This window comes from Corvus cornix, chromosome 2, assembly GCF_000738735.6.
Source record: "Corvus cornix cornix isolate S_Up_H32 chromosome 2, ASM73873v5, whole genome shotgun sequence".
Classification (NCBI taxonomy): Eukaryota; Metazoa; Chordata; class Aves; order Passeriformes; family Corvidae; genus Corvus; species Corvus cornix.
This window is the reverse complement of record NC_046333.1, coordinates 146,130,262-146,151,741: the sequence shown is the minus strand read 5'-3', so window position 1 is coordinate 146,151,741 and position 21,480 is coordinate 146,130,262. Positions and strand designations below refer to the sequence as shown.

At 36.6% G+C, this 21,480-nt stretch overlaps 1 protein-coding gene across 10 annotated transcripts in view; it reads right to left on the bottom strand.

Moving 5' to 3' along the window:
- Positions 1 to 399: 399 nt before the first annotated feature.
- EFR3A (EFR3 homolog A) overlaps positions 400 to 21,480 on the bottom strand; it is a 76,494-nt gene continuing 55,413 nt past the window's right edge. For 6 of the 10 annotated variants that reach the window (XM_039548970.1, XM_039548971.1, XM_019289274.2 and 3 more), the window contains 12 exons: positions 20,787 to 20,959; positions 20,261 to 20,336; positions 17,592 to 17,753; positions 16,242 to 16,373; positions 15,691 to 15,758; positions 14,338 to 14,465; positions 12,277 to 12,312; positions 9,721 to 9,809; positions 6,466 to 6,514; positions 5,306 to 5,409; positions 4,650 to 4,699; positions 400 to 1,581 (listed from right to left, as the gene is read on the bottom strand). In XM_039548970.1, coding sequence (XP_039404904.1) covers positions 1,464 to 1,581; positions 4,650 to 4,699; positions 5,306 to 5,409; positions 6,466 to 6,514; positions 9,721 to 9,809; positions 12,277 to 12,312; positions 14,338 to 14,465; positions 15,691 to 15,758; positions 16,242 to 16,373; positions 17,592 to 17,753; positions 20,261 to 20,336; positions 20,787 to 20,959 — 1,185 coding nt within the window. In that variant the 3' untranslated portion in view covers positions 400 to 1,463. Of the gene's footprint in view, positions 3,430 to 4,649; positions 4,700 to 5,305; positions 5,410 to 6,465; positions 6,515 to 9,720; positions 9,810 to 12,276; positions 12,313 to 14,337; positions 14,466 to 15,690; positions 15,759 to 16,241; positions 16,374 to 17,591; positions 17,754 to 20,260; positions 20,337 to 20,786; positions 20,960 to 21,480 lie in introns of all 10 variants that reach the window. The other 4 variants (XM_039548968.1, XM_039548967.1, XM_039548969.1 and 1 more) reach the window with 4 other exon arrangements.

Here is a 21,480-nt window from a genome sequence, read left to right as displayed (position 1 = left end):
TTGGGTGCAGTGAAGGACACGTTTAGTTTCTGGGCTGCCAGAGAACACTGCTGGGTCAGGCTGAGCTCCTCACCCACCAACACCACCAAGTCCTTCCCAGGGCTGCTGTCAATCTCATTCTTCTTTCTCCCAGCCTGTGTTTGTGCTTGGGATTGCCCTGACCCCAGTGCAGGACCTCACAACTGGCCTTGTTGAACCTCATGAGATTCCCACAGCCCCACTTTCCAAGTCTGTCCAGGTTTAATAGTAAATAAATGCAGTAGTTTAATAACGATGCAATGCTGTAATATCTGTAGAACAAAATGGGTGTGTAAACTGAGGGCTATTTTAAATGCTAAAAAATTAGTAATTGACATCTAAATTGTGAGCAGTAAAAATTAACTGACACCTTAGAAAACATTGATTTTAAATTTTGGTTAATTTTATTGCTTAAATATAGATTGCACAGTGTGTTCTTACATTTACTGAAACTGGTTCATTACGTACAGTACAGAATATATGACCATTGGAACAACAGACAAATTAGCCCTACTCTGATTTTGGACAACAGGCTATTTCTACCTTTTAAAATTACCATGGATTTAATTTATCTTAAAGTGAACCACTACCAAAAGCTATATTATTTTTCAAAATGACATAATAGGAAAGAGAACCCCAAGCAACAGCTGGAATACATTTAAACTTGGTACCAATTATAACCATTATGACAGTGCTCAATGTGCTGCAGATAATGCAGGGCCACTTTGCATAAGGAGCTTTTAAGCTCTGCAGCTTGTCTAAAGGATGTAAAGAGAAGTGAAACAAAGCAGTTTTGTACTGTACAGCAAACAGCATTCTTAATTCTTTTGGTTTCATTCATTAGCTCATGTAATGATAGCTACCAAAACAATACATTTTACAGTCACCCCCAATCTCCCACATGTCTAGAAAGGCCAGAGTGAACCAATTATCAACTTACAGACTCCCTGAATTTCCATAAAGGAAGAAATTAAACAACACGTGAACACAGTGTTACAAACTCTTCACTCCCTGCACTACACCTGCACAACACCTGCATTTCCCAAACTGAGCACTGGAAACATGGAAACCTACCATCACCATAAAGGAAAAATACTTCATTAACAGAACAGAAGATGAAATGCTGAATCTAGTTTTTTCACATGCAGCATTCATGCAACAGAATTCAATCACAGAAACAATCCTGTATTTACAGCACAGTCTCCATACTGCACAAGTGCAAACAGAAGTACATTCTTTATTACTTAGACTCCTTATTTTCTTCTTGTACAAAAGTGCTGAGTGATATTCTTAAAAAAATGACAGAGTGGGTAGGTGTTTTACATTGTATCCCTATGTTGGATTTACTTTTTAAAAAATTACACTCTTTATATAGGCCAAAAAACTATTAGTCTTACCTTAAAAAAAAAGAAAAAAAAAGTGAAAACTAAAAGCTAGAGTCCTATTTATGTGTAGACTGTGGTCTGATCAGGCTGATACGCTGCAGCAGTAAAAATCACAACGGAATGCTGTAGATAAGGGGCTGTTTCGTCATCCACTAACAGCTGTGATTGCACTGTTAAACTGAAAAGAAGGTCTCAATTACCTTTTGAGCTTTGTGAATGCCTTCTGAAAGTCTCAGCATGTCATCTCATAGGTTTAAGTAGCTGATACTTCTCTGATGTCATGCCACATCAGGCTTCTAAATGCAGTCCAGTAGAATACTGAACTACAGTTCAAAAAACTTAAAATCCTTTATACAGTGCGTTTGCAAATGCTCCAGTCAGCAAATTAGCAGGGGTAATTACCCTTCAGATCTTGAGTTATGCAATCAAAAGATTAATTTAGGTTGGGACTTCTGAAAGTCATCTAAACCAAGCTCCCGCTCAAAGCAGGGCTAACTGAAGTTAGGTTACTTTGTTCATGTTCATTGTTCATCCAAACCACTAAATTAAATGTCTACATTTACTACAGATATTTGAGAGCATTCATTCATGTCTGTGCTGCCCCAGACAGATTCAGATAGACTAAGGGACTTCAAAGTTATTATTCATGGCATCAATGAATGCTGGTTTTCTTTTTTTGCCTGCAGAATTCAGTGAGTCATAAAGAGAGCCTTGACAATTATCATCAAATGTCTGTGATTTACTCTGTCAGTTTTACTTTATTTACATTTGATTAGTATATGCTCAGATACATAAACCTATGAAAGTTACCTTAAAGGTTTGAGAAATGAAACAAAAACAAACACAGAGATGCATCCCTCAAAATGCTTTTGCTTGAAAATATAGGTAATAAATTCTTGATCTTTCAATGGTTTCATTGAGTTTTCTTTCAATTTCTAAAATATCACTAAAAAGCTGTTATAAACTACAGAGAAATGTCTCATAGAATATAGTTTCAGTATTTATGATTAAAATGCCCTCAGTATATTTTCTGCTATACTAAATATATCTCTCCTGTATTTATACTAAAGCAGACAGTAAAATACTACAGTGTTTTCAAAAGTACAGTCTGTAAACCATACATCTTAAGACATGAAATATATTGCACAATTCCGTGCTTCAAGAGGAGATTTCTCCTCTCTTATGCAAAGATTAAATTTAACTTTTCGCAAGAGACACAGGACATATACTGGATGTATCTATCTAAAAAGCATGTTATGTGATGCATCAAAATATACTTAACAAGTGTCCATTAATTCATTCATTGTATTTGAACACATGTAAGGTACTGGGTTCTTTCCATATGTTCCAAACCAAACAAGCTGAGTAGCTACGACCGCATGAACAAGAGGGAGCTCAGGTGGTGCTCCACTGGTTACATGGAATGAGATGAAGCAAGTCAAAAGCATTCTAGTTCAACATAGAATTGAGGTGGTAGAATTGAGGTGGAAAGGAGTAAAAAAAAACAAACAAAAAACCAAAAACCAACCAACCAAAAAAAAAAATCCAAACCAAAACACAAAAAAGTTTTAATAGGTTTTTCAGTTACAATATCTCAAATTAAAGGAATTTGAAGCAATACAAATTCCTAGAGTAACTGAAATATTTACCTATATGGCAAGACAAGATTTAAATCTGAGTTTTACAGGTACTCAAATATGAAAATGAAGAAACATGATCTGTGAAAAACCTAACTTAAAATCTAGTACAGAATAAAGCAATTCAAGACAGTTTCATGAATTTGGCTAAAGTAATCTGTATTTGGCTCATCTCCATCATTGTATTAAAGTTAGATACAACAAACAATAAAATTTGAAAACTCATCTTGTTCTTTCTATTGTACTCTACTCTAAATAATGTCCAGCAGACTTCAGAAGACACTTAATACACACAAAGATCTGGAAACTTCATCTCATAGACTGGAACAGAATGGTAATGAGCATGTCCAGCAGTAATGGTCATCGTTCCTGAGGGGCTAGGCGGAGGACTGTGTGAGAAGCACAACCAATATACAGAATTTATAGTTACATGGATTGCTTTTTTATAACTTTACATACTAATAGTTGAGAAACAAGAGTAAACTACCCCCCCATATATATATAGTATACCATAAATAATAAAATACCAACAGCATTTTATCCTAGTCCTGAAATCCTAATGAAATTATTATGCCCTGAGGATTTTTATATTCTTGTCTATATCATCAATTTCATTGATGTTACAGAACTATCCAAATGCATCTTACTGCTAATAAATACTATTTATCCTGCATAATGATGTGCACAACTCTCTACAATAACATCATGTACTACTTGGGGTACTCAGTATCTGATTACTTTCTCAACCAGATGCAGCAATGGGAAAACAAGAACATCCTACAATACTACTGATAAACACAGAGATACTGTAAGACACAAGGACATGGTTTCTGGATATTCTCCACTATCAGGAAGATTCAAAGTAGTAAGAAAATCAAAGTGATGAAAAGTACTCTTTTTCAGTGTGATGGTTTTGGCCTGGGTAATTTTTTTTTTTTTACGGTAGCTAGTATAGGGCTGTATTTTGGATTTGTGCTGGAAACAGTGCTGATAACACAGGGATGTCTCTGTTACTGCTGAGCAGAGCTTACAGCATGTCGAGGTCTTTTCTGCTCCTCACACTGCTGTGCCAGTGTGTAGGCTGGAGGTGGACAAGAAGTTGGGAGGGGACACAGATGGGACAGCTGACCCCAGCGGACCCATGGGATACCCCCTATCATATGGTGTCATGCTCAGCAGTAACAGCTTCAAGGAAAGAAGTAGGAAAAAAAGGGCATTCAGAGTGATGGTATTTGCCTTCAAAAAGAGCCCTGCTTTCCTGGAAATGGCAGAACACCTGCCTGCCCATGGGAAGTGAGTGAATCTCCTATTTTGCTTTGAGAGCATATGTGACTTGTGCTTTACCTATTGAACTGTTCTTATCTCAACCTATGGTTTTTCTCACTTTTACCCTTCCAATTCTCTTCCTCATCCCTCTGAGGAGGCTTAAGCCAGTGGCTACATAGGGCTGAAACACCTATCAGGGTTAAAACACAGCACTCAGTTAAGGTAATTATTTTCTTCCTATTACATGTGTTGCTGATCACTATGACATAACCATCTGAAAATAGCCACAATTGCTTTATAAATCATTCTTCAGTCACAATATTTTTCTTGCATAAAGCCTTACCGGATGGTGAGTTCCAGTATCTGTGCCAGTCTATCATGAAGCAAGTTTGCCTAGGCAAAAAAAAAATTAAAATTGAATTATCAACTCCTAGATATTGAACTGAGCTACAATGGGTGTGCCAGGCCATACTCCGGTGAGTGTGTTCCACACTGCCACATGTAAATCTAGGCCACATTTCTTCTCAATTTGTTTTCTCACTGCTGCAAGGATACGGAGCGTTAAAGATGCATTTGAGATTGTGTGAGCCTGTCCTGGAGTGCCAGGAATTATATAGCAAATTCTGCTGTTGCAGACAGGAGTTCAACAAACATGGAATACATTTAGTTGTTTAAAACATACAGTGGGTTAAATACTGCTCCAGTTATCCCAAAATAAAATAGGAATGGACTGTGAACCTGGATTTCATAGATAGCAAGGAAAATACTAAGGTGAAGAATGTACAAGTTACCCATTACCTTCCAAATGGTCTAGGAACAAACAAAAACACACTTCTAATTACTGGGATCTCCCAACACTGACAGCAGTGGAGACAAAACAAAGAACTGAACTTCTAAAGAAGTAACAGCAACAGTGACATAACAAATCACCTTCAGTCAGCACATGCCCACTAATACCTACACAGATAACCTCAGTGCTAACATTTTGCAGAAACTCACTTTGGTTTCACACTGAGCTGCGATTTCTTCAAATGGTGCTTTTTGGAATTTTTCAATCACAAGACGCCTTTTTTCCTTTTCCTGTTCTTCAAGTCCATTGTTATCTTAAAAGAATAATGAAAAACAAATAAAGACAAATGTAATCTTTGCCTATGAAGTATAAGGCAGATGTGCACTGCAGAAGCGAACAAGGACTGTGCTTGAAGTGATGCAACCATTCTCAAGTGAAATCTCATCTGGCATTGGTCCTAAAGCAAAATGCAGATAAAATTTCAGGGAAATGGTTTGAGGACCCAATATCCCCCCTTTCTTACTAAGTCTTTAAATATGAGTAACATCCAGGCTCCCTTTTGCTTTATTGCCTGCACTTCTCACTTACTGCACACAGGTTCAGCTTCCCTCCCAGTATCATACTCACAGGTGGCCAGAGTTTTCTATCAGAATTTGGGAAAAGCCAGTTCAACCTCCACAGGCAGACTGAATGTACAAGCAGTTGGAACTTTCCAGCATCTAATGAATTTAAGTACCTCAGGGATTAGGCACACTTGGAAGACTGTCAGATCAAATTGCTGTTTAGAATGTGCCTACTGTTTAAAACATCAATGTTATTCCATATTTTAAACAGGATTTTGGTGGACTGCACAGCATTAATTAGCAATTACTTAAAGTAATATGAAATAAGGAATCTGGATAATTCTGTGTTCTTGCAGCCAGGTCACTTGTCAGAAAAATATTCTTTTAAAAAATCTTAGCGCTTTAAAGTCCACAATGTGTAATTTACAACCTATTTTTTGAATGCCCTGAAGACCTGAAAATCTTCATGCATAAAAAATACTCAAGTTACTTCATAAATAATCACTCAATGTAACTTGAATATCTCACATTTATAGCTTTGTCTATAAGGCAAATGTAATAGATGACAGGCATTTCCAGATGCTTTTCATTCAGTCCCATTAACTTCAGAAAATGAATTCACTAACATTACATCAAGATATAATTTCAGAGATTCAGAAATAAATAACTGGAGTTTTAAATAAATTTACTAGCTGAAAAGAAACAAAAGTAAAATTTTATGTTATTCTGGCCTCTCTCCTTTTTATTCAGCAATTCCATAGTAATCGAGAACTATGCTGCACAAACACAACTGTAATAAATCTTACCAATGGCTTTCTTCAAAGCTTCAAAGGTGATTTCTTCAGTATTATCAACCTAAACACAACGAAAAAAAACTCCTTAATCATCACATTTAACATATAAGCTTCTAAAAAATAAGGAATGTTATAAATACAGAAGGCCAAAGCAGCCAGAACTTTTCTGCCTTACAAGTCTCTAATAACTTTATTTGGACTTTCTGTGATAATCAACAGATCACTAATTAACATTTTTAAGTCACTGAAATTAGTGAGGAAATTTTTAACTAATGAGATCAAGGAAAACTTTCTAAATTCTAGTCAAGATGATCTACGGCAACAATACTTTATAAACGGATTTGGATTTTGGCAGAACACTCCTTTAGGTCAGGAATAAGCTGTAGTGCTCCTATACTGGAAAATCTCCGTGCTGGTTCTTAGACAGCTGCTGCCAATAACAGCACCTGCTTCCTTAGAGTAGCTGAGTTTCCAGCTATGTGATCCTAAAATAAGAGATGATAGTGGAGTGCAGAGTGGAAAATGGTTACTGCTTTAGGCTGACTTTGTACTATTATGGCTCCAAATAATTTGGTGCTTACATCACAAACACTGGAGTTAAAAGGGCTCTTCATAACAAGCTATGTCTAATGCACTGACAAAATTTGTGCATCTAATGATATGAATATCCATTTGCTGCTGCAGATGTACTTCACCAGGAATTGCTTGGGGATGCAAAATGACCAAAGTGTTTCAATTCATTACAGACCTAGTTTCTATACTAGTAAATATATTTACAGTGAAGCCACTTTCATGGCATTAGGGGAGAATGCTTGGATGGCAGAACAGTGTTCACCTGAGCATAACACGGTTTCTTGGCTTGAACTTCCTCACTTCAATCCTTCCAACATGTAAACAGGCAGCACTTTTATTTTTCCTAATAAACACTGTTTACAATGGTCCAATATGATTTAAGATAAGAGATAAGGTAGCAAAAAGTTCCTTCATCCAGTTCAGAAGATTCTGAATTCTTTCCATTTTTTAATTCATTGGCTTGAACTACTGTTAAGGGATAAGAAAGTAGCTGTTTCCTTTTTACATGAGTGTTATTTCATGAGCTGCAAATGCATGCTTTTCTAACAGGCTTTACTTCATAAGCACGTATTCTCTACCTCTGAATAAATACAAATTAATAAATAAACAGTGAAACACTTTTTTTGTCAAATATTCGTAGATATGGGTACAGATCAAGAGTATTCAAGAGTATCAAGGTGAAATCACCATTTGTACAATTCACATTTGATAAATGTAGTTGTTTATGGCTGCCTTTCATAGTTCTAGTTAACATCCACATTAGTTGCTGATATTACCCAGCATTATACTTGGTTATTAATATCACAGAAGCACTACCTGCATTTACAAGTGCTTTCACCTTATAAATGGAGATAATTATAGAAAAACCCACCTTCCTGAACAGGATTCACCAACAGACCTGGCACCACAAAAAACTCTGAGTCCACTGACAGAAGAATTGCATTTATATTGTATACAATAACAGCTATTTTATGGATAAACAGTCTTCTACCTCAGTGCAGAAATTATACCACACATCATTAATCCTGAAACTTCCATTAAGTAGGTAATCCTCCCAATCATAAAGCTTTATGCTCCTTTTTTTGCAGTTTAGCTCTGCTGAATATTATATATTGTTATATTTACTAATCTACACAGCAAGAAAACCAGATTTCATTCATAGGTATGAAGGTACAGTCAGCTAACTGGAAAATACTGTTTTCTGCTTTGCCTTGTAAACAAACCTCATAAAGCAAGTAAAGGAGGAATATTTAGCTCCTGTAATTCTGTTTAATAAAATTCTTGTTTTTAAGAGACAAAAAGTAATTCATTATCCAAGACACTGGACCACATTAAGACCACATTAAGCTGAGAACCCATAAAAAGACTTTATCTACAACCACTACATCCACTTCAAAGAGGTCTGTGTATCAATGCTTGACGTAACATCAGCATAACCTGAAATCTGAAATGGAAACTTCTCTCATTTAATTCTAGTTTCAAGAGAGTTGTTCAATTCCATGATTTTAAAATGCATGGTTTTAAAAAAGAATACTAATGTTAAACAGCCCCAATCCTGTGGGGACCATTTAATTGCTTCAGAAAGGTAGAGGTCCGATTGTCTCACTTATTTTTCAAACACCTTTTTATTCCTTCTCCTGAACTTTTATCTGTATCCTTGCTAAAGCAAAAAGCAAAAACTGAACACGAAAGATCATCTGAGGTATCATCAGCACAAAGCAGAAAGGAATAATAATAGTAATAGTAATAATAATGCAAAACACATCACTCCTGTCTACACTGAAGCATGCTCCTTTGCTAAAGCTTAATACTGAATTTTTAACTAACACTCAGCTTGACTAAGTCCGCACATTTTGCTTCATGTCTCCAGGCAGTTTGTGCATGAAGACGCCAAAAGAATCATCTGTACCTCATCTGAGGTACAAACACCTCAATTTCAACAGCTAATCTCCATTGCAGCCAGCAGAAATCTAGTTAATAAAAATCAGTAGAACCTTGAAAAAGATTCAGTAGAAGTAGAAATTTATTTTAAGAAATACTTCAAATGAAGTGTCAAATGATGTGGGATAATTTTAATTATAATGCAGTCTTCCTAAGGGATAATTAACATCAGCGCCTGTACCCTACATATGAACTTTTTGTTGCTGCTTTATCCTTCCTGTGACTTTTAAGTGCTGCATGCTAAATTCTTCTGGAAGGGAACAGTGACACTGGTGCACACAGCCTGCCTAGTGTTTACCTGTCCCACTCAGAGACTGCAGGTCTCCTAGTAGGATTTTATCTCTCTAGGCTTGTATCTTACAGTCCCAGGTTGTTGAACAAGTCTCTCAAATACTTCAAATGATACAGGGATACAGACGCTGAAATTTATTGTATCTCTCAAAAGGCAAAGAAAACATTTTAGAATATTTACTCATAAAATGCCAGTTGTTCAGCATGTAAATATATGTATTTCAACCCCATATTCTGCAGTACTATCTGTAAAAACTGTAGTGACAAAATACTTGACTCTTTTATACAATAAGATTAGCAGCGTGTCTTTGACAACACATTTTTGCAAACACACATCTTAAAAAAATCCAACCCCCGAAGTACTTAACATTGTTAGAATAATCAGATATTCCGCCTCCTGGGAAAACTTCACTTGCATTTCCCCTCCTTCCACTGCTTTAAAATAATCTGTGATTTTCATACCTTATCCTCTGTGTTGTTGCCAGGCAGAATATCCACCTGAAGAGATACTGTGTCCACAATACTCTTCCTCCTGGAGAGTCTGTCCTCATCTAGCACAAAAACAAATTATCTCACTTTTTGCACAACACTTGAAACATGATCAGTCAAATTTCTACCCATCAGATGCAGATTTTTTTCCATGTGCCCGTTTAACCCAAGATCATTTATTTTATAATTTGAATTGTGAAAAATGATCAGTTACTTCTCTAAATTACTAAATATGAAGAAAGGTAACATTTTTATAGTCCCTTCCTCCTCTCATTCCAGATCTTTTCAACTTTCCCTTGAAAGTCCAGAATTTTAAAAACGGAGGTCTTATTCAAATGCATAATAAGTAACATAGCACAGGATGATACATAGCTGTAACATCCTTTACAAAAATCTGAACTTATTTTTTTTGCTTGTGAAATTAAAATATTAAGGTCTTAATTTTAAGAAAGTCTGAAACAGAAAAGGGTTTCTTGGAAGATGATTTATTGACAGAAGAAAGATTTCTGAATGGAAATGAACAACAATCCTTCCTTATTCTTGTTGCTACAAGTACCATATTCAGCAAGTCTAAGAATCTACTGGGTGAAAAAAATTCTCAATTTCTCACTTCCTCCAAATATTTTAGCAGGTCCAGCTGGCCTAAAAAGTTGTCAGAATAAGACCAACTGTGCTGATACTAAAAGAAGTACAATTTAATTAATGCCTAAGGAGATTATGATCAAATGATCCATCAGTTGTTGGAATTTTCTTCTATGACTGCAGTCCTAAGACAATGCACGCGTAATATTTTCTCATTTTTGACATTTAATACATTAACGTAAGATTTTAATGAACAGTAAAAATACATTTTAAGATGTCATGAGGATCTGACAAACAGAGACTTGAGTGGCCTGATTTGTGTATCTCATTTACAAAACCATAAATTGCAACGTCACAGTTTAGGTCTTAGCCAAGATCAAGCCATTTGGACCTGGCTATTATTATTTGATGACTTGCACTGCACATTTAGAACCACCTACAGGCACTTGATACTAAAAAAAGGAGAAGGACTGCAAAACTCTCCCTTGACAAGATAATTTATGCTGGTTCTTCTGCAACCTTTGTTTAAACCACTTCTAGCAAAGCAAAGTTCTTTTGCAGTGCAAATATTGAGCATGAACAAACAGAATTCATTCCAGCAGAGCTGAACACGCTCAGCTTTTAAAAACCTAGAAATAACTTTCAGAAGTCACATAAATGAAATGTCATTTTAAGATCAAGAGGCAGTGAAAGAACAAGATTAGTGAAAAACACCTGAATCCTACTAATATTTGCCAGGTTCTCAGAGACCCTGAGCATTTGAAGCACCGTTCTGAAGGACTTACTGAATTTATAATCCCTGACGGCTCACTGGTACATGACTCAACACATTCCAAATCTGAGGAAACCACCTCAGCCCCCAAGAGAAAACACCGGAGGAAAACCACATCTCTGCTGCCATCTTGCTGCTCTCTCTGTAACTAATACTCAAACACCAGAAGATACATTTTAGGGACTACTTTGGATAGAATTCATTTTTTTAATGGATGCCTCACTATACTTGCATGTGAAATATGCGCATATATCTCTAATTTCAACATATTAAGTGGGTAAAAAATGGTGAGAATTTCCATTTTTTTCTCTTACAAGATACAATGTTCATCCACATGCATAAAGGAGCCCAAGGGCTTGAGGACAGTGATGCAGCCCCAACATCCATTGCCCCAGCCCCTGCCAAGGCTGTCCCAGAAGCCTTGGCCCCATTGCCCAGGGACAGTGGGAGCAGCTCTCTGTGTCACCTCATTGACTGAGGCAGGATCCATCACTTTTGACAAGGGGCAGTGGCTTCAAACTAAAAGGGGGTAGATGTGCATTAGATATTAGGAAGAAATTCTTTCCTGTCAGGGTGGTGTTGCACTGGCACAGGCCACCCAGAGAAGCTGTGGACGCCCCATCCCCAGCAGTGCTCAAGGCCAGGTCGGATGGGGCTTGGAACAACCTGCTCTAGTGGAAGGTGTCCTTGCCCATGGCAGGGGGTTGGAACTAGATGACCTTTAAGGTCCCTCTTTTCCTGGGTGAGGGACTCTATTCTTTGTGCAGTCATTATCCTGAATGGCCAGTGACTAAGATGAATTCTTTGAACATCTGAGAGCTTCTTCCAACTTTCTACAGGGTTTTGCAATGTCACTCAAAGAGGTAATTAGCACCATCACAAAAATGACACCTACAGCTCTACTACCTGCTCAGGAAAACAAAACAGGAAACTACCATTTTGTAGAGCATCAAATCATGAGTAAACACAACAGCAAACCTCACAGCAGCTAACATTGCTACAGGCATGTCAAGGAGAGAAACAAAAAAAAAGCATAACAAACCACTAAGTCCACTAAGTACAACACAATTTCTGGCCTAAAAGTCTTTAGGCCTTCTAAAAGCATTTTTTGACTGCACATCCTATAGGGACACACCACAGGCAGGAGAGCAGGCTGACCTACAGCTCATTTTTACCTTTCGACTTGTGTTTGCATTTATGAGGTTTTTTGCCTGATGGAAATAGAGTTGAATTAAAAAAAAAAATATATATATATATATGTATAGACAAAAAATGATTGAAAGTCATTTAAATTATTAGTTTTCTCCCTCCCCCAAGTAAGAAAGAGACAAGTAAAAATTTGCAGATATGAATGTCTTTCAAACTGTTAAGAAGTATAAAGACATGAAACAAAGATAGGACAACAAAGTTATGTCTGTAAGTTGTTGTTAAGCATTATGTCACTGATATTTGGAAATAACAGAAATAATTAAGATGAAATATTTACTGACTTTTTAGGTTCAACCCTAGATTTCACAGAAATATATAAAAAATTGATCATTTTTTACTAATATTATTGATCTCTTTTGAAACACTACATTCCAACACTATAACATTAATAGCAGAAATGCAACATTTCATTGCAGTAAAAAATGAAAAGCTTAGGAATTCCACAATATTCACTCGGTCCTGATTTAGTTAAATGAAAACCTTGGAAGCTCAGTACTCCACAGGATCAGAGATAAATGAACTTAACTAGCTATGGCAACAGTCAAGGAACAAGTTTTGGTTGCTGCTCTTTACAAAAAGATTACAAAATCCCCGAGCCCATCTGACTCACATATGTTAAGATTTAGGATTAAATATGGCAATTTCTCATCACCTGCAGAGGCAGTTAATCACACACTTGCAGCTAAACTCAATTAATCTTGATGTCAGAACTTGCATCTCTTCCTGTGTGGGAATGCATTTTTAGCAAAGTATACACAAAAACCTTAGCGAGGTCATTTGGGTACACATATATCCGAGTTTCTAGAAGAAGCTCAACATAAATTTCAAAGCAGGCTGCCTTCCTCATTCCATTCTCATTCATTCAAAGCCTGTAACATTTCCTTACTTGCTGCCCACCTCTTCTGCCAATACTAAAATATAACATTAACCGGTTTTTTAGATGCTAGAAGAAGTAAGTATAGAAACATTATCCTTTTTAGAAGAAGACAACCAGCAACAGAAAACAGACGCTGTGGCTGTGTTGGAACGTATCACTTAATGCGCCTGCTTGTGTTTGGGACAAAACCACACCTGCTGTCTGGAGAACTCAATTCCTCCCACAACTACCCAAAAGAGATATTCAAGAGCAGGCAGCAATGTCTCTGAATCAGACTGCAAGAACAACACATCTGGCATTCACTGTTCAAATGTACTTTGGTTCTTCCTATGTGTGAGCTAAAGAACATAGAAATCACATTTTTCTGCTAGGTACTTTAAAAAGGCCATGCTTTGGGCTGGGGTGTCCCCTAGTCTCTTACAATAGCAACCTGTTATATACAGCCACAAAACACACATGGTTAAGAAAACAAATTCTTCAATCAATTTTGTTCAGTAAGTTGCTCAATTGGCTGTTGAAAATATATTAAAAGCCAAAAGCACATGAATGTCTCATACTAGCTAGTCCTTCTCACATTATTCACTCAGCCTGTGTAGCACAAACTCCCACAAACCTTCCTCAGGCAACACTTTATTTCCACTGTTACTTGACACTAAGCTTACATAGGTATCTGATGGAGGAAAACATCCCATTCTTGCTTAAATTAACATCTGCTCATTAAGAATTTAACTAAGGCAAATAAATCAGCACATGACCATGGCAAAAGGACAGAGTATCTTTCATCCAACATTTACATAAAAAGGATAATATAAGCTGACTTCCATATTCTTCATTTTCTAGACCAAGTTAGCACAGGTATTCTTTTGAAGGCCAAGACTTCATTAAAAAGAGTCAAAGTGGGTTCTAGGACTTTCTGCCTCACTTCCATTGTTTAAGGAAAAAAAAAAAATCTTAAAAGGACAAATAGTTGAAACTTCTTAGCAATAATACAGTAGCTAATGAGGAGAAAAAAAAACACCTTGAGAAGACAAAATTATCTGATTAGGTTTTGTTGCCAAGCAGTCACATTACATTTCACTGGCACACAACACATCAGGAAAACATCCTTAATAACTGGTATTAGGTGGTGTAGCTACTAATCACCACTTACCTGTTACCTGGGGCACATATGGGACTGACAATCTTTCCACACTGTATCCACTGCCTCCTAATGATTCTGCAATCTTGTTCGTCAGGAAAAATAAATCTGTTTCATCCTTCTCTAAGGATTTTGGAAGACTGTCAAAACATATATTGAAGTTACTGTCTACCAATAGATACTTGTTGGTTAAGTAAAATACTTTTCCTATGTCTGTGAGCAATCAAGAAGGGTCAATGGTAATGATTTGATTGAAATAAAGCCTGGTTAGTTTTTTAGGAATTAATATATACCTAAAATTAATCCATTGAAAACCTCTGCAGTGTTTTAGATTACTTTAACACTTCTTGTTTACTTGAAATATGTTCTTCACCTGTTCTGCTACATCTTGAGAGAATATGATCTCTGTTAAATAAAAAAAAAACCCTGCACAGAAACAGTAATACTAATACTAATTAATTAATTAGTAGTAATATTTGTCATTTGCCAGCAGTGTGTCCTTGTGGAAAAAATAGACTGAGGGTATCCTGGGCTGCATCAGGAGGAGCACTGCCAGCAGGTCGAGGGAGGAGATCCTTGCCCTTTATTCAGCTCTGGTAAGACCACAAACGGAGTGCTGAGTCAGGAGATGGCTCACCAGGACATGGACTTACTTTAAAGAGCCCACCACAGGGTCACTAAGGTGGATTACGGGGCTGGAGCATCTCTCCAGTGAAGACTGAAAGAGCTGGGCCAGTTCAGCACGGAGAGAGAAGCTGGACCATATCAGTGTGTACATATCCCTTAAGGGAGGGAGGGTGGAAAGGCCTCAGAGCCAGGCACCTTTCAGTGCTGCTCTGTGACAGAACCAGAGGCAACGGGCACAAATTGAAACACAGAAGGTTCTGTTTCAATATCAGTGAACACTTTTTTGTGTGAAGGTGAAGGTGACCAAGCACTGGCACAGGTTACCCAGAGAGGTTGTGGAGTCTCCATCCTTGGTGATATTCCAAAGCATCTGGATGTGGTCCTGCACAGTCTGCTCTACGTGACCCTGCTTAAGCAGGGGGCTTGGACCAGATGACCTCCAGAGAACCCTACCAGGCTCACCCGTTCTGTGATTCATTGAACATATATTTTGCTGTGTTAGCACACTGAGGGCCCTGCTGTGCATAAATGCCTCTGACTACAATAAAAAAGCCTGAAACCCTCTTTTTTCCCCTGTAAGTGCACATGCTTTTAATGCTTGGGTTTCTTCTGCCTATCCAGAACACCATAAAACCTCTGGGTTTTTTTCACATATGTAACATTTTTCAATGATGTATGATTTTTAATAGGAAAATAGGGACTTCACTGTCCACTAATTCCCATTTTGTATCTACTTACTCGCATTTGTCTTTGAAAATTGTTTCTGGTAGAAAATAAGATGCTTCCACACTTCTGGTTTCAATGACCTGAAAAAAACCCCAAGTCAAATAGTACAAATGGAGTAGTTCCATAGTTGTCTTCTTTAATACCTAACCTTCACTAACATCTACCTCAGGAGAAATGAGACATTTAGGATATCTTTTAACCAGGGAAAGAGACTGTGGCTCTCACCCTTTAGACTAAAAATCTGGTTCTCATGGTCTTGTGCATGTCAATACTGTTTTTCAAAAGACAGTTGGGCCGTAAAGTCTTATACCAGATGGGGTTTTGGCCCATTATATATGGTACCATAAGCAAAATAAAAATGCTGTACCTTGAGAGAAGACTATTTTGCTTATAATTTTAGGAGTCAGCAGTAATGCCATGAGAGACTGAAGATCAAGAACAGTGTCAGTGGACACAAATACAGGAGACCAGCACCACAAGCAATTACTTGAAACAAGTTATTTACTGATTTTACAGTAGAATGTGTACTGTTCTAAACGACCTGAATTATTTAACCATGTTACCTTGCTGACATGCTGACAAAAGGCAGGAACTGCAATCATCTGACTCAGGAAGTTTAGATAGGCTGCAACCAATGCCATGACACCACAACGATTAAACATTGGCAGATTATCCTCATTGATGATGGCAATGTCCTGAAATATAAGGGGTAGCATTATGTTTTCCAAAGTTACCAGACTGTCCTGAATATATGGAAGTCACATTTATCATTTGGTAACACTAGCTGGCATGTGATGTTTATCTGCTATTACTTAACATTTGATATCTCTCATCTTAAAACTCTCGTCTTTTAGCTCACTCCTGAATTAGGAATATACTGATCTGAAGTTAGAGAGCTTAAAAGATTCAACCATTATGAAGAGAAATAAATTTACCCAACCCAAAATCCTGTTTCTCAGAAAGGAAGTACAGGTTAATGACCGGTAGTTTCTTGTCCTTACCACATGTTGATCATAACATTTTCTCAGGAAATTTAGAAAGACCAGTTTGATAATAAAGATCACCAGTGTGAACCACAGATATAGCACAATAAAGGGAATTATTTACTGCATATTAGCACTTCTATATTTATTCAGATTGCATTATTTTTGCCCTAGTAGAACTCCTAATGTCATTTCCATCAAGTAAAGATTTGGTTCAGTGACGTATTTTAAAATTAAGGATGCACACTGCATTTCAGATGTTTCATAGTGCAGCTGCACATTTGGGAATAAAGTTAATGACAGAGTGAACTGGGAATACAGGGGCTGATTTCATCAAATTTCCAGGGCACATGTTAGCACTACTTTATTTCTGACTTCAACACAGATAAACTTAGTAAGTTATTCAGTTTCCCTGAGGACTGTATGCACAGATGAGTTAATATCTGAACCTATTAAGGAAATGTTAAGGAATAAAGCTTGCTAGACACTGACAGAATTTTACTCCAAGGTAAGATTAAATAGCCTGGTTTGGTAACTATTCCCAACCAATCAATTATACAAAAGTTTTCATCCTGGGCGCACACAGTCCATACACTTTACACAGAACACTCATAAGATCATAGGTTGAGAGAACACCTTGACAATCTGCTAATGAGTATCAGTGATTCTAAGAAATGTTTCAAAAGATTTCCACATCTGCTGTTTTTCCTGAACAGCACATGCTGTGGAAGTTTGTCAGAAAACTGATCAGATGAAGCTTCCCCATTAGTAAGTGGTAGGTACAAAGTGCACTTCCTTAGTGGATCAATCAAGTTTGGGCCAAATGATGAGATTTCCAATTTGAAGATCAATATACAAAACCCCCAAGTTCTTCACATCTCCAATTACAAATATGAATTGTAAGTCAATGAACCCGACACAGCCTCATACCTGCAAGGCAATAGCTAATCGAATGAGGTCAATAACCACTTCTTCATTGGCCAGTTCAATTGTGGTAAGAGCTAGAGATGTAAACAGCAGTTCAAAGTTTTTTTGGACATTGTCCTCTTCTTTGCAGCCTAAGTAGATGTGTCTGTACAACTGCTGACCATGCTATAAAAGACACAAAAGGGAAAATGCATATTAAATAATAGAATAATTTAGGTTAGAAAGGATATTTGAAGGCATTCTAGTCCAACTCTCTACTCCAAATGGGGCCAACTTTTATGTTAGATCAATTTAGATAGAGAATTAAAAAAATAAAAAAGGATAAAATACACGTGTATAGATACATACACAAACAAGTACATGCTTAACAAGGAAGACCTCAAGTTTCTAACAACAGCTTCTTTATAAACACAGTACTGTTCTATTTTATGCAGAAAGGTACAGATAGGGAAGATGATACAGAGAACTGCACGATTACTGCACAGTGTCAGATGCTGGAATTAATTTCCTGTTGAAACATTAAAAAAAATAAAATTTGCCCATTTATGAAAAGGAGAAACCAAAAAGTAATCTTGAAACATTCTCAAGAACATTCAAGTAAGCTCCAAGTGTTATCCTTGTGAAGACATCGAATTTGTTCATTAAGCAACTGCCCTCGAACAGCAAACCAAGAAATAATTCTCCTAGAAGGTGTTTCAGAAGGTGAGCAGGGCTCATTTACCAATGTGTGCAGGGAGGCTGCAGAAAAATGCAAACACAAGAAACACAGGATAAGAAGCAGGTGTTGTATGCAACACACAGCTCACTACCACCCCAGCATTCTTAATCTGTGGAGGGGTGGGTGCAAGCCTGTATCAGCTGACCCAATTTTCAAGATTTCAAGACTAACTCTAGAAGTACTAATTCAGCTCTAGAAGGAGGAAGAAAAGTGATTTTTAACCTCTCTTTTTCAAACAGTACATATTTACTTAAGAAATAATGATGATGTTGTTGGTCTTTTCAATACCTCCAAAATCAAATAGTTGTTCTAACACACGTATTTAGAAAATAGGGAAACAGAGATATTAGCAAAGCACAGAAGCTACTATGAAATCAGCAGAGTAAAGGTCAGCTGTTTAAAGACCCAGTATATTTGGAAAATAAAAGTAACGAAATTTTTTATCCCACTGATTTAGAATTGTACTTAAATAGGAAAATAAATTATTACGTGCATTTTCTCAATATGTATCTTTCTAGAAGACTGGAAAAGGCAAGAAGTTAAATATTTCCCTTCAAAGAAAGGATAGAAATAAATTGAGAAAGTGGTCTGAGATGAAGAGTTTTGTGCCTATGTCTGGTTCCATTCCAGCTGGGTATGGTATACAACTGCTTCAGGGTCCTCATGTAGTATCAAACAAGCTTAAGTGGTCACCCAGATCTTAATGGACTTCTGGAGATGCCTCATCCCTCTCCTTTGATTATGCAAAGAATCTGGGAAGAGCAGGCTGCTAACATGCACATCTACACCAGGTGAGTAACATTTCACTTATGATATGCACCTGAAACAGTACCACACAGATAATCCTTGAATGACTCCATTTCCCAGAGTTAACACATTTTTTAGAAGCCTGTATGATTTTTTCTTGACCTGTGGAGAATCTCTTTTCCTCTTCTGCCTTTTTTTCAGATCAGTGTTAACAATTCAAATATTTAGCTTGACATTGACAACTTTCATCTAGCAAAATCAGTAAATACATCCTATCCAAACTGCGTAAAATCATAGATATTAATGAATTAAAATTAAATTCACTTTTTTAAAGACATAATATTAATAATTGCCAATGTTGGAGTATTTTTTATATTTGTATTATTCCAGTTGTACTGGAAATATTAACTGGAGTAACTTAGCAAGAACATTTATCTTGCAACGTTATTTGAATGCTGTACAACTCTAGTTTGCATATTATTACATACGTAGTATTTTTGCCTATTTCAGTAATTTACCTTTTTTTGTTTACAAACATACCTACACAGATAAACCACAGCCAGGAATGACGGAGCAGAGTAATAGCTTTATGTATTTTTCCCACATAAAACCAAGGTGTTTACTGTAAGTAATTTCACTCCATGTAAGGTATCATCCAAAAAAACCCTGTTTTCTTTAGAACCAAATATACTCAGAAGTCATCTGGCACAAAGTTCTGTGAAAACAATCTTTTAAGAAGATGGATTTTTTGTGCAAAGTTAACTTTCTTTGACATCTTTACCTAAAACATAAAACTTAAGTCCCTGTAGCACAGCTATAAAAAGATTTCTAAGTACAAAATTGTCTAAAAATACAGCAAAATAAAAGCCATACAAGTGAAAAACTACTACTGAAAAAAAATTAAATGCTGCACAGAGATCTAACAACAGGGAGGTCTTTTCACAATCATGGTTTAGACGTACACTGTTCTAATTTCATGTACATAAAGGTTTTAACTGAAGACATAAATTAAAATTTTATTGCATGGAATCATCTTTCAAGTATCTAGAGCAGCTCAACATTGAAATCACTGTCATTTGATTACAATAATTTGAAACTGATCTTTGTGACTTGTTGCAAAACCACAGATGTAGAAGAAAAGCAAAACCACTGCTTCAATTACTTTTATCTTATTTCTAAATACAAAAGTGATGTTTTAGTCTATTACCTTTTTCATGAAGCTCACGTCTTGCCTTGAAATCTTGTCTCGTTTTATCTTTAGATCAGAAACATCTGGTATTATTCTACAAATGAAAGAAATGTGTTGTTTTAGCAACAACAAACAACAAAAAAGTTGGAAAGGAAGAAAATGTGGAACACAGCAGCTATTCAAACAGATCTTGACCCAATTCCCATTTCAATTATTCCATGCTTTACAAGGATATTCAAATTTTAGTTGAAGAGGGAAAACCAGAAAGAGAATTATGACAATCACATTTTTTTTATCTACATAATAGAAGATTTTTTTTCTTCCACAGCTAAATGAGCAGATATTTGTAATGGTCATTTAAAGTACTGTGCTCTAAGGCTTACCTGTAAAACACTTGCCATCAATAAATGACACTGAGAACTGTACATTTACCAAAACAGTGCGTTAATAATTCATATTAGCAAAGACATTTAAAAATCAAGAGTACTTGTCTTTCAGGTAATGAACTGGAATTTCCAGTAGGCCAATAAATAAAATGCAGTACCTTATCCCTCTGAGCTTGGCTCTGTTGTCGTGCCGATCGATGAGGTTGTGCAGGATTTCCAGGACCAGCTGCCTCAGCTCGGAGTCTTCCATGAGAGAAGGAGACAGCAACGGGTCCAGAAAGGGGGCAGGAAGTGCATTACTTATTGTTGTGGCTTTGTATCCTGAAGTCACCTGTTCATTGTTGCAAGTAAAATTAATGTGTCATTACTGCACTATAAGAATTAATTGCAGCTGTCACTCACCTTTTAGTGGGTTTGCTTTGGCATCGGCAAGGTGGATTCAAACTGAAGTATTGTATTAATTTTGAAAATTCCTGATCTCAGTATGAATTTGGAAGAACTTTAGCACACGTTTTCAAATTAACTCCCTCATGATAAAAGTATTTTTCAGGATCCTTTCTTTAGAAACACACCCAGAATCAAAAAATGAAGACATGATTTCTGTTTTTTTATATGGCCTATGAAAAGTTGCAGGGCATAAAATGAAGATGATAGTAATTCCAGTAGATAATTACAAAAGAGATTTTTCTATTTCAGGTTATCAGCTGTTCATATATGGTAGAGTAAGCTCATGTGAAATAAAAAAATGAGATATGAGGGCCTATATGTACACCTTAAATGTTTACAGATACTATTTTATTGCAAAACATGATGCAAGCAAATACGACTTTCTTAGAAATCTGGTACCATAGT